Source organism: Ambystoma mexicanum, chromosome 5q (genome assembly GCF_040938575.1).
Source record: "Ambystoma mexicanum isolate Mex_15411 chromosome 5q, UKY_AmexF1_1, whole genome shotgun sequence".
In the NCBI taxonomy this organism is placed as follows: domain Eukaryota; kingdom Metazoa; phylum Chordata; class Amphibia; order Caudata; family Ambystomatidae; genus Ambystoma; species Ambystoma mexicanum.
Genome location: NC_090933.1, coordinates 388,633,024 through 388,645,373, shown reverse-complemented (window position 1 = coordinate 388,645,373; position 12,350 = coordinate 388,633,024). Strand labels below are relative to the sequence as shown.

The 12,350-nt window shown below is 43.7% G+C and overlaps 1 protein-coding gene across 1 annotated transcript in view; it reads right to left on the bottom strand.

Moving 5' to 3' along the window:
* Positions 1-10,882: 10,882 nt before the first annotated feature.
* The window catches only part of COLEC12 (collectin subfamily member 12), a 418,681-nt gene continuing 417,213 nt past the window's right edge, over positions 10,883-12,350 (bottom strand). Inside the window, exon 10 of the mRNA XM_069620876.1 lies at positions 10,883-11,959. Within this exon, the coding sequence (XP_069476977.1) occupies positions 11,940-11,959 (20 nt within the window). The 3' untranslated portion in view covers positions 10,883-11,939. The remainder of the gene's footprint in view (positions 11,960-12,350) is intronic.

The window sequence follows — 12,350 nt, the reverse complement described above, 5'->3', positions numbered from 1 at the left end:
GGAGCTCAAGGCTATATACCAATTTCTCAAATCATGTGTCTGCTCGGCTCAAGACAAGGTAGTATTGAATGCACAGCCATCACTATCACAAAGTTTTATGTCAACAAGCAGGAGGGAGCAGGCTCCTAATCCTGGACCTTTTGCCCATGGATAATTGGGAAGGGCTATCCTCCATGGGAAACGTCTCTTACCTGCACACCTTGCAGGTGGGCACAACATGGAGGAAGGTATGCGAAGCTGGCCGAATACAGTGAATATCTAATGGGAAAGGCAACCCTGCATTTGTGCAAGACATTTTTTACAACTGGAGGTTTCAGTCAGTAGACCCCTTTGCCACCCTGATCAATGGCAAGTGTTGCCTATATGTTTCACAACTGGGTCTGTTTCAGATCAACTGGAGAGAAAGGCTCGTCTACACATTTCCTCCTACTCGTCTTCTCCAGAAAGTGATCAGCAAGTTGAGGGCTTCCAAGTGCTGTTCAGTTATAGGGGTAGCTCTGCACTGGCTTGACAGTGTTTTTCGAACCTTCTAACACTGATTCTGCTACATTTTATGCAGGATCTTCTCTTTCAGCAGGAGGGTTTGCTCTAATACCCATCCCCATTCAATAGCTTTAGGTAGCTGGTTCCCTAGCAATTGACTCTCAAACATCTGTGTCTGTCAAAGGATTTCATGAGGATAATTCAGGTGGCTAGTTTGCCACAGGATAAGAATAGGATAATCCAGGCACCAGGAAGGTTTCACTCATATTCACTATAAAAGCAAGTGGATGCACTTTTGGTACTGGGCTACTGAAAAGGGGAAACATCCTCTTAGTTGCCTCTTGGATGACATTTTTACTTTTGCTGCCCATCTGACAGACAGTGGAATGCAGGTTGAGACATGCAAGTCCTACATAGAGGCAATTGACACTTACAGGATTACAGATAATGACAACCTTTCTTTATCCTATCCTGTTGCAAAGAGACATCTTGTAGGTCGTGGCAGGCTTCTCCCACTGATCAAGAGACCTCATCAGATATGTGGTCTCCATGTTGTCCTTTCAGCGCTGGCTTACAAGCCTTTTGAACTCCTCACCCCCATGAACATCAACCTAGTCACATAGAAAACTATCTTACTTTTTGCTTACAATTTTGCCAGGTGGATGAGTGAGATCCAGGCATTTGTGGCCTCTGGGTCGGTCATGGTATTTCACGAGGACAATGTAGTGCTTTGTTCTGAACCTTTCTTCCTACCAAGAGTTGTTTCTTCTTTTTACACTAAGCAAGAGGTGGTCCTTTCCATCTTCTTTCCGTACCCTCAATCTGTGAATGACAGGTTTCTACACTGTTTACATCTTAGGTGAGCCTGAAAGTTTTACTTGGCTTGTATCCAGGAATTCCTTAAATCAGATGCTCTGATTGTGATGTTTGGTGTTTCTTCTCCCCATCATCAGTCTTCAAAGGCTTCTTTCGCTAAATGGATGGCCGCTCGTATTCTTGAATCCTACAAAGTCCAGAAATGATCTTCCCAACACAGGCTGCACAATCATGCAGTCAGATCTAAGGACAGGAGTTCCTTTTCAAAAGCAGGTCTTGTGGAGGTTATCAGCAAAGCAGCCACTTGGGCACACACTTCTTAGATCTGTAGCCTTTATTGCACAGGCACACGTTCCCTGACAGATGCAGCTGTTGGGCAAAAGGTTCTGAAGAATCACTTCATGAGGGATAGCTGAGGTTTCATGCTATGCAACTGCCCAATCAGTATGGAGGGAAGGGGACAGCTGAAGGAGCAGGTAACAGTTACCATAGTGACTACTGTTCTCCTACTCCATATTTTACTGTCTTGCATAGGCTCCTTATAGCCCACATACAATGTACTTAGTTGCCATCAGAGTTGAAATGCGAGAAAGGGGGACTGATGAGTGATTCTGGGGCAAAGGGCAGTGGGCTGTGCTACACCCCAGTGACTACGTTCAAGCACATGCTTAAATTCAAAGGAGTTGGTCCATTTTGCAGTGCAAATCACCCTTCCCCATCGGGGGAAAGGGGACTATTGACTAGGAGTACAGTAGTCACTAAGGTGAGTAACTTTTCCGATGTCATGGTGCGTAAAAAACACTATGTTTCTATAGGGATGCTCCTGGGCCAGACAATACAAGCGCACAATTCGATTTAGGCTGTTCCCCTTCACTAGGACTGGATAGAGAGAAACTATGCAGCAGAACTGCCACCCACCTCTGGTTCTCATTCCAAGGACTGAGAACAGCATACATCTTCCTCAGTCAATCCTTATTAAGCGCACAGTTTACCAGCATCAGCCAAGCATATACTGTGCCTTATCCTCAGACCACAGGCGACCCCTGGTTCCGATGGTGGACCCTAGGCAGGCCAGTTTCCTTCTCTCTGACTTAAAAATGGAAGTGCAACCTATTGAGCCTTCAGTCGCCACCTCGGAATGCCACATCAATAAATCTGACAAACAAGCAATGGAAATTTAGAAACAGTGAGAAAGTCTTACAGAATTAAGGGAAACATCTGGTTAGAGCTTATTAGAAAAGGGGAAAAACAACCCCCTTTAGGAATGGGTGATCAGTCAGTATAATCAAGCAAGCTATAAAATGTCACAGCCCTGTAGAGAATGCAACACACCGGGATGGTGACGTGGAGGCAGGCAGACAGAGCCACCTCCCTTTCGCTTGCCTACCCTCCCCAAACCCAAACATGTCATACCTAATGTCCTGCCAACCTTCTCCATCACCCGCATTGTGGGTTTCGACCCCCATGATGACAAAAGTAGAACCTGGCATCCTGCCCCAACCCCACCCTGCACCCATATTCCTTACGTTCCCCAACTCCCTCGCTCCTAGAGTGGATCACTGAGATTGCAGAAGTCGCAGGTTTGAGAGTTTGTCAGGGCTATGTCTCCCATGCAGTTAAAGGCCCTGCACAGCATGACAGATGTGGCTTTGACAAACTTTCAGAATAGCGGCTCCTGCTCTATTAAAAACGCCACAGTAACAAGTGGCTGAGACTCTTGGCTATTGTATGCTTCCCTTGGGCCTCAGGAGACTTGTGGAACAAAGATAAAATGGTGCATCCCCCTTCTTTGACATCACAGTAGTGGATTATGGAATCCATAAACCTTTCCTAGGATGTCACAATAAGAGTACACAGCATTTGATGCACCAATTGTTGACAATGGCTTCCAATGCATAGCTTGCAAAGCAATATCAGACGTGCTGGACTCCAAATTCAATTTCCTAGGACAATCAAGTCGCAGCAATATGGGTCTAGAGTGAAAGGCTTGTTTAATTTTCTGAAAGACTATCTCCTTTCTCTGTCCCTCTATAAAAATGTCCACGCAATACATGTCAGCATTGCCACTGTAAAAACATTGTCATGGCAGTCCCCCCTCTCTCCACAAGCACACACAGGATCTATGTGATAATAGCAAAATAATTAATGCGGAGCCCAAAATACTGAATGCTTCTTTTACCCCATTTCACTGCATGTATATGCGGGTGGGAGACCCTCTGCAGCACCTCCCATACCCCTCCACATATTTTATTAACTTTACCCATCCCCCACATATATATGCGGTGACATGTGGCTGTCAAAATTCGGTATTTTGGGGTTTGCAGTGATGGTCTGCGATATTTTGGGGTGATTCATACACACACATACACACACACACACACTCTGTGGGATACTTTGGCCCACTCAGCAGAATCCCCACCCATAACCAAGCTGCGCTTCTGCAGTCAACAGCAAAATGGCTGTGCTGGCTCCTTGTTGCACCATTGCATCAAAACTGCGTTTTGCAGCGACAAAAGGTTGGCTGCACCATCTTGCCAAACACCTATTGAGCGAGTTGGAAAAGGGGGCACACCGAGAAAGGTGCCAGTGTGTTCTTGGGTGCACCCAAAAGAAGCGAATCAAAGCAGCGCTGCTCTGCTGCTTGCAAAAAGTTCCCATTGAAAAGGGAATATTTTACACTGAAAAGGATGCTGCTCTGATGCTATTTTCATCTATTCCACATCACATTGCTTTTATCCATAAGGCCCTGCCCATCCATATCCACATTGTGCTTCAGCAGAAGAAAGCATGATCCCTGCATGACAGGTTGTGCTGGCAAAATCTGAAAAAGGCAAAAGAAACATCACTTTCAGCCGTAGAAAACGCCTGACATTTGAGTCACAAAATGTCAAAAAGATCAATGCTTCAAAGAAACCCCAGCTCTCTGGGCCTATCTCTAGATCAGTACATCGATGTTTCAAGCAACTTACTTATGGCTGCAAAACAATATTGGGAAGTCAGATGGAAGAATTGAATTTACAAGGGAAATCCTAGCAGCTTTCCCCACTTGTCAAAATGGGTTTTTGCAAACCAAAAGAAAATGCCTGTTTTAAAAGTAGAATTTTAAATAAAAACTTGTCCTTGCCTAGCAATGTAAAGGAGGTTTTGCTCGGGAACATATATGAGATGTTTAATTCAACAGGCTTGCTTTTGATTCAGGACAAAATAAAATAAAATCAAGTAGTAAAGGCAGGGGCTGCCTTCTGAAAATCAGCCCAAACAGGTTACTGCCATGGCTCAAGGGACATTTGGCTGACAACAGCAGTGCCCTACCCCCAAGAGAAGCCACAAGGGAGATCCAGGACACCTACTTGGTAATTGCTACCTTTGAAAACTTTGAACAGACCAAGACAAAGAAAGGTCACACGCTCGTCAGACATTTGTCTGGGCAGAGGCCTCTTACAATAGAGATTCTGGGACACATATCTGCGAGATTGAAAGTCACACGTCCTTGCAACTTTTACTGAGAGCTTCAAAGCCATCTCAAGGGCAGCCTGGAAGTACATGACCATATTTGGAGGACAAAAGAAGACCATTTGTTTCAAAAGACTATTTGATTAATAAACTTTCAAGACTTTTATCTGTGCAACAGGACTTTGCAGAAATGTAAAAAGTAACAGTTTTAATGTAATTTTGGTGGCTTTAATTTAAGACGTTGTAACTTTCACTGCCATATTGGGAACAGAAATGATAGAGAATGGGATGTTCTGAGGACAGTGTACATGGTGCCCTTTTGAAATTCAATACTGACATGCCTTATGATAATCTCTACACATGTATAAAGTTAATGAATTCTAAGCCGAATATTTCTCACTAAAAATGACAAACAAATTGTTAAGCGGACGAAACAAAGTCCTGCAACCGTGAGAATTGGACTGCCATGCTCTGCATAAAATATGTAATTTCCCTATGTAATTAATTTGTTAAGATGCCACAACTGTAAAAATGTGCCATTTATGTCAAAACTGGATTTTAGCTAAAGTAACTGTGAGATGATCCTAGGCATTGTAAAGCCACATCATAAAGCTGATGTCATGTCCTTAAGAATCCAACCAGCTGATAGCAAGGTGGTAACAATCACCCCTGACCAATCCAGTTGTTTAGAGGCGTGCCCAGCTAAGCCTGCCCCACCATATAATTCTATGATGTCATCAGGCCTTATAAATAAGGGTGGCTGACAGAACTCTAGACACACTCTCTCCTGAATTTCCAGCGCCTGTGTTTCTGTTCTTCTACATTCATCTTGCCAGATTCCAGATTCCACTACAAGGCCAAAGCATAGCTGACCCTAGACCAGCCAGGCCAAAGCATAGCTGACTCTACTTCTGCAAGGCCTTGATCTAAAAACCCCACTAACCAAGGGGAAAAACTGTGGTACCCTTTGTGGGGAGCATCTTGTAACCAGACCAGCTTCTTGCCTGCTAGCTGCATGCCCGCTATACCTCTGTCATCCAGCTGTACTGCTATCCAGTGACCCGAATTGCCCAGCTGTTTGCTACCTGGTGATCCGAGCTGTGCAGTGACCAGAACCTGGTTGACTGTTCCAAAATCCTAGATTCAAGAGTAGACTGTGAGTATTCTCCCCATCCCATAGAAACACATAGCCTATCCCATATTGACCCTTTGTCTTTGTTCCACTCTTTTAAGCAACCCTATCTATGCCTTGGTATTTTGTCCAACTGTCAGAATTCTTTGTGCATCTTGTCTGTGATTTCCTAGTGTTACTGCCATTCTTTCATTCACCCCATCTTGTAACTCCTTAGTGATATTTGGAATAATTGAAATTAATTCCCATATAGATCTGAACGCGGGGTGAAAGAGTTAAGTTGCAAATTAACCCAGGATCCTACCGTGTCTTTCTTTAACAATATAGTCCTAATCATCTAGTTTAAGTAAAATCTGTTCTTTTTCTCAGCCGATTTTCTCTCTTTCACGGCTTCATTTTATCAAAAAACGAACCTCCTTTTATTTTGCAAATCTCATCCAAATCTTCAGCTACAACCATCCTTTCACTTTTATATTGTCCCTCTGATGTGCATCTAGCCCCCAGACCAAATACCACACTCCAAATCTGATTATTTCACCTGTTTTTCATCATAACCACCGTTTGTGTAATTTAAAACGGCAATTGACACAAAATGCAACTTTTCCACGTGTGAATTTGGCTGCAACGTGTTCTTACTTTCAACTTTCTTTTGAACTGTGTGCCTTTGTTGAAACCTTACCTTGTGATTGCCAGGGTTTATACATTACTGCTATTGTGAGAAATCATATTTGCCTTATAGATTTAACCGCACATTAATTATTTATTTGTCAATTTCCGAGTGTCATTTTAGGCCATTGCAAAGGGTTTAAAATCCGTTTTGTGAGGGAATGTCGGATTTTGATTCTGTTTGCTGCCCCATATCCCTGACTTGTGGGTTGAGGGCATATTGCAGGGGAAAACCTTAACTCGAGTATGATAGTTAATTTCACATCCTTACTGTTCATGGCCTGTAAGAATGTCATTGTAATTCCCCTTGGTCCCTCCCTTGCCTTGAAGCGCTTTGAAATGCATTGTGTATAGGCGCTATATAAATAAACTATCATATCATATCATATCACGGCAGGCTAGGTATCCTGAAACACTGACTGGCCCAGGAGCGTACCCTCTGCTGCTTGATTCAGATTTGGGAGGCTTCAAGTTACATTGGGCCTGCACTCTGGGCTTCTCCATAGTTGAGGGCATGGCCATGCATTGTCCCTCATTATGGGTAAGCTGCCTCTGAACGTGCTATCTAGCCAGATATTATGTACGGTATATCTGACCTAGAGGCCTAGCCTTTGGTGGCACCACCTGTTTCAGTGTAATTGTAATCTTGGAAGCAGGGATTAACATCGCTTTTATTTTGAATGTACTCATCAATATTTTTCTGCTCACACAATGCAAATCTCCAACTTTCGTGACCACTCTGTAACAAAGTCTCCCTTTCTTAGTATTTAGATGCCACTGTATCATGTTTTCTCTGGGATTGGTGTGCTAAGAGATTAAGGGGGTAATTCATGGAATTAAGCGCAGAAGTGGCGCACGCGTCTGGCGCACAGAGTGCACGTGCGGCAGCTTGCGCCACGATTTTCGGCGCACGCTTGTTCCATGAATCGGCCCCCAAGACTGTAATATTGTGTACTTTCCTCAACGTTTGCTTTAATCAGGCCTCTTTGGTGTTTCCAGTGTAATTGTATTCTTGGAAGAATGGACTAAAATTCTCTTTATGATGAATTTAATAATCAATATTTTCCCAACCTTTATGTAAGGGGGTGGGGTTAATGTCAGTTTCCTTGATCTATAGGATGCTCCGCAGAGTGCTTGCAAGTATCACTCAATTAAGATTGATATTTTCAGAATTGTCATTTGATCCTTCATTTTTTTCTCCAAATAGATAGCAGTTTTGTAATTGTTTGTATTACACACCTTTAAGGTCACTGTTTATGACAGCCATGCGAGGTCCTGTCTCTTTATAAATAGTATAGCTGTATTTAATACTTCGCTCACATTTAGTTCTTTTGTTGAGACTCTCAGCAAGATTTGTGAGTTCTTCAAGCAACTCTTCCATAGTTTATGCATAAATCTGTTTTTTTGTAATTAAAAAAAAACTTGTATTATTGAAAGGTTGCTAAGAGCATAGTGGGTGAAAGATCAAATCAATATAAGCATAAGCTATATCTCAACGATGGTAAATAAATTGCCACATAGTTTTACGAGACCAGCAGTGTATTCTTCAAGTTCAACATTTGCAATCATACAAAAATACTGTCTAGAATAGAACTCAAAGCATTAGCATAATTCTTATATCAACTTGTTGGGGTTGAAAAAGGGGGGATGGGGTGAGAAAGAAAGGGCAATGGCTGAATGTGATTCTACTGTCTGCCACCTCTTGTAAAATCTGCATCTACAGAAGCCACACACTATTTTACACCAGGCAGTCCAACCAGTGCATAAGTGTCGGGTTCTGTGAGTGTTAGTTCCCCCCGCCATTCATTGTTCCTATTCTTCGGATCAGCTGATCCTGGGTCTGCCTTCTCTGCGGTAGTGATAAAGCTTATTTTGGCACAATTCATGACTTTGCTATAGCAACATCATTTCTGAAAGGCTGGGAGGTTTAGGTGCTAACCAGGGGAAGGGAGTGATATAGGAATGCCCCAGAAGGAGGAGAAGAGCAGTGACAATATGCTGAACGAATATTGCTCCTCGCCCCAGCTTTCGTCCAACCACTTCCATTTTAACTGGATTCACACTGGAAGTGTGGTGGTCGTTCTCTGTAGGTCACTGAAGATGTCCATTCTTCTCAGGAAACCTCTCGATCATCACCCCAGCCCAAGATGACAGCTTCTCTGCCTTGTTTGGAATCGACCAGTCCAATCTCCTCTTTCATCTTTGGCGACGTCGTTGCATCCTTCCAAGTTAGCGTTTTCCCCTACCGTAGTCAGATTTGCTCTATGAACCTTTCTTAGGAATGCTTCCAGGAGAGAAAACTGATCAGGCAAAGATGGACCTTTCTCAGGGAGAATAAGGGGCAATCCTAAAAGCAACAAAGCCGTTAAATGGGGTTGTTTGATTCAGCCTCCAATTCAAGAGTTGCCCAATAAAATGACTTCCAACTTTGTTACTGCTAAACAACAGCACATTTGCAACTTCACTCCGTTGACCACTGCCTTGTAGTTGTGGCATTGGGTTCAAGACCAGGTATTGTCAACATTACCATGTCTAACACTACCATGTTTTCCTACTTCTACTCTGCGATCTGTTCAATTTATATAGAACAGAACTGCAGGACTTATCCTTGACCTCAAGCCCAGGGACCACATCTCTCTGGCACTGAAATCCCTCCACTGGCTCCCCTGTGGTGCAAGGATCAAGTTCAAGTTCCTCTGCATAGTCCACAAGGCTTTCTGCGGCCGGGGCCCTTACTATCTACAACACGCTCTTCCCAAATACTCTCCTTCTAGAGCCCTCTGCCCGGCCTCCTCCAACTCTCTACGGATGAGCCGTTTCTTCAAACAAAGATTTGGGGGTAGATCCTTATCCTCTGCAGGTGCCTCCCTCTGGAACAGCCTACCTACTTCTCTTCGTCTTGAGCCAGACCTCCTTAAGTTCCGGAAACTCTGGCCAAGTGTGTCTCTCTCACATCTGTACATGCCCTTAGTTCAGACTAATCCATCATGCCCAATAAATCAGCTCAGATCTCTCCCTGCATAGTTGATGCAGTCTCTCCTCCTGAAGACCTAGGTCATCACGTCGCCGCCCGTGCCACCTGACTCGCTAGTATGTCTTCCTGGATTTTATTTCCACAAGGATAGACATGAATGGTATCAACGGCACGTAAGGAGACGGAAACAACGTGTAGGAACGAAAACCCAATCAACATATGAGCCTGATGATTAGTCCAGCGAACTCTAATTAGACAAAGCCGGTGCTGGACAACGGCAAGTGCGATCGGTGATGTCTTACAGCAGGGCTGAGGGATTTCTGCTGGATACCCCATAGTTAGCCAAGCAAATGTTCTTTTCTTTCATAGCTATTCCGAACTGTTGACATTATGAGATGTGACTGATGCATAGAGAAAGGAGGTGGCGTATATGGACACTGAAACTTTAGCCACCTGCCTTTTTCCTGAATTTAGACAGATCGTTACGAGCATGGTGGTAATGAGAAAACCGTGATTCTGAGTTGTGATCGTATGAGATGTTTACCATAGCTCCCAACCTTGTGTGTCACCAAGGCGGGTGAAAACCCCTGATTTTCTTTTTGACGGGTGAGAGCCCATAGAAGTGAATGGGCGTATGAGGGACTTGCCGGGTGATTCAGCTGCGGGTGAGTTGAGAGCTATGCGTTTACATAGTGGAGTACATAGAAAGTATCCCGCTGTAAATGTAAATTTGGGTAATTTACCACATGCAGTAGTTTTATGGCCCTGATGACATAATTATCATGCAAACTCCACTCATAATTAGGTGGTCTTTAAAAAATAGGAAGTGTTCAAAACACCACGTGTTTTACTGTTAGCACCATACTCCTAATGAGGCCGGTAGTAGCACTGCGACAGGTAGAGAAGGCGGACAGATAGGGTATTGTTTCAATTTCGTACCCAGTGCTCATGACAGTGGGTAGTAATGGTGGGTGAAATGCGGTAAAAAATGCACACAGAAATGTGGTAACACTTAATGGAATTTCATGTATTTTTTCTTTTACTTGGCATCTTCAGGGGGGGCTGGCACGGGTCCTCAGCGCAGTGTTTAAGAGCTAGGAGCCATACACAAGTCTGCACCACATTGAGTTAATCCCCCTAAACATCAACACACCCCTCTCTGTTTATACTGCTTTCAAAAAGAGGGAAAAACAAAAGCAATAACCCATCTGGCATCTCTCAGTGTGTAGATTTTTTGAAAAATGTGTGTACAGCTCGTTTCCTTTGGCCTGGTTGAGTCCTTTCAGTTTAGATTCCAGCAACAGAGAACGCAGGCGGCGACTTCGGGAAATGAAATCAGATACACGTTGAAAAATAAATCGTTTAAGAACACCAATCCTTTATTTCCTCAGCAGTGGCCCCTCCCCTTTTGCCGCCCATTTTGATTTCTCTCTCCGAGATATGAAAGGACTCGACGAAAAAGCCAGTTCGTGGCCCCTCTCCCATCCCGCAGGTAGCGAATGCATTTAACGTTCCAGTTTCCTGCTTCCTGTACACACTGCCCCTGCAGGTGAATCCTTGCCATCACATACTGTCTCTTGCCAATGAATAGTCAATGCTAAATCCAGCGACATCTTTCCCCTTCCTTGTGTAGCTTAGCAGGGAGCTCGGCTGTTCAGTCAGAAACGCACTTCCTCTGAAAGAAGACCCCGATTGCCTTCACCTGCGGCACAGGCACTTATGGGAAACATGCACGTTATAATAACTGAACACGCCCTGTGTGCAGTTCAACAGCACTGCAATGAGTGGAGGAGTGTAATTGTGTATGTTTCTGTACCGTATTTGAGAGTGTTCTCTTTGGCCATGGAATGATTAAGTGTCTGATACAAAAAATGGTATAAAGCAACAATGTTGTACAAAAATACAATGTTCTAAAATGTCTTACACACATACTCCTTACCAGTTAACAATATGAGTTGTACAATGTATATAAAAATCTGTATATATTTTGTAACTATAGTGTATTTGGGATGTTAGCAAAATAAACTGTATTGCTTACACATTATCTTAAAAAGATGTGCCAATGGCTGAACAGCGAATGCGCGTTTTACTCGGGTCCAAAAACAGTCAGGATTCAAAGGCACTTATAGGGACTAACTTAGAAAAAATGTGTGCTCGGTTCAATCCAACAGCAGACTCCCAATGCCCTCAAGAAGGCGACCAGGCCCGTGAAAGTCGAGTGGTCCAAAGTCCGCCACTCCAATCTTGAGCTACGTGAAGAACCGTGGTGCTGCATTTTTCAGTGAATCACTTTTCAGTGCTTCCTCTTTCGATTTGGTGGCAAGATGGTGCATCCCCAAAATCTTTCATTAAAGAGGTTTCAAAGTAAGATTCCTTAGTGTGGTGCTTTCTTCTCTGCCAGCTCACAGTCATCTTTTACAATCCCGACAGCATGGCTAAGGGGCACGAAGAGACAGAGAGAAAGGGTTAATCATGAATTACATAGACTTGACAACAGACATACATACATGCACATTTGGGGATCGAAGCCTTTGATAAATGGTGATGTACTCAGACCATTGTGGGGCCATTTTCTACCATAGGTCAATGCAACCCTATTGAACATTCCAACAATGCCCCCTTTTGTATCCCCTGAGGCACAGTGCAGTAGAAATCATATACTCTCTTTGAAACTCCATCAATGGAATGGCAGGTTTAAAAAAAAAAAATAAACAGCAGGAAAAAAACATTCTTCTGAAATGTGAGAGTATGATAGGCCATTTCAGCTAAGCCCCGCCAACCACAAGGATGTCAGGCCATACTGCACAGCGGATCCCTAATGAAGGG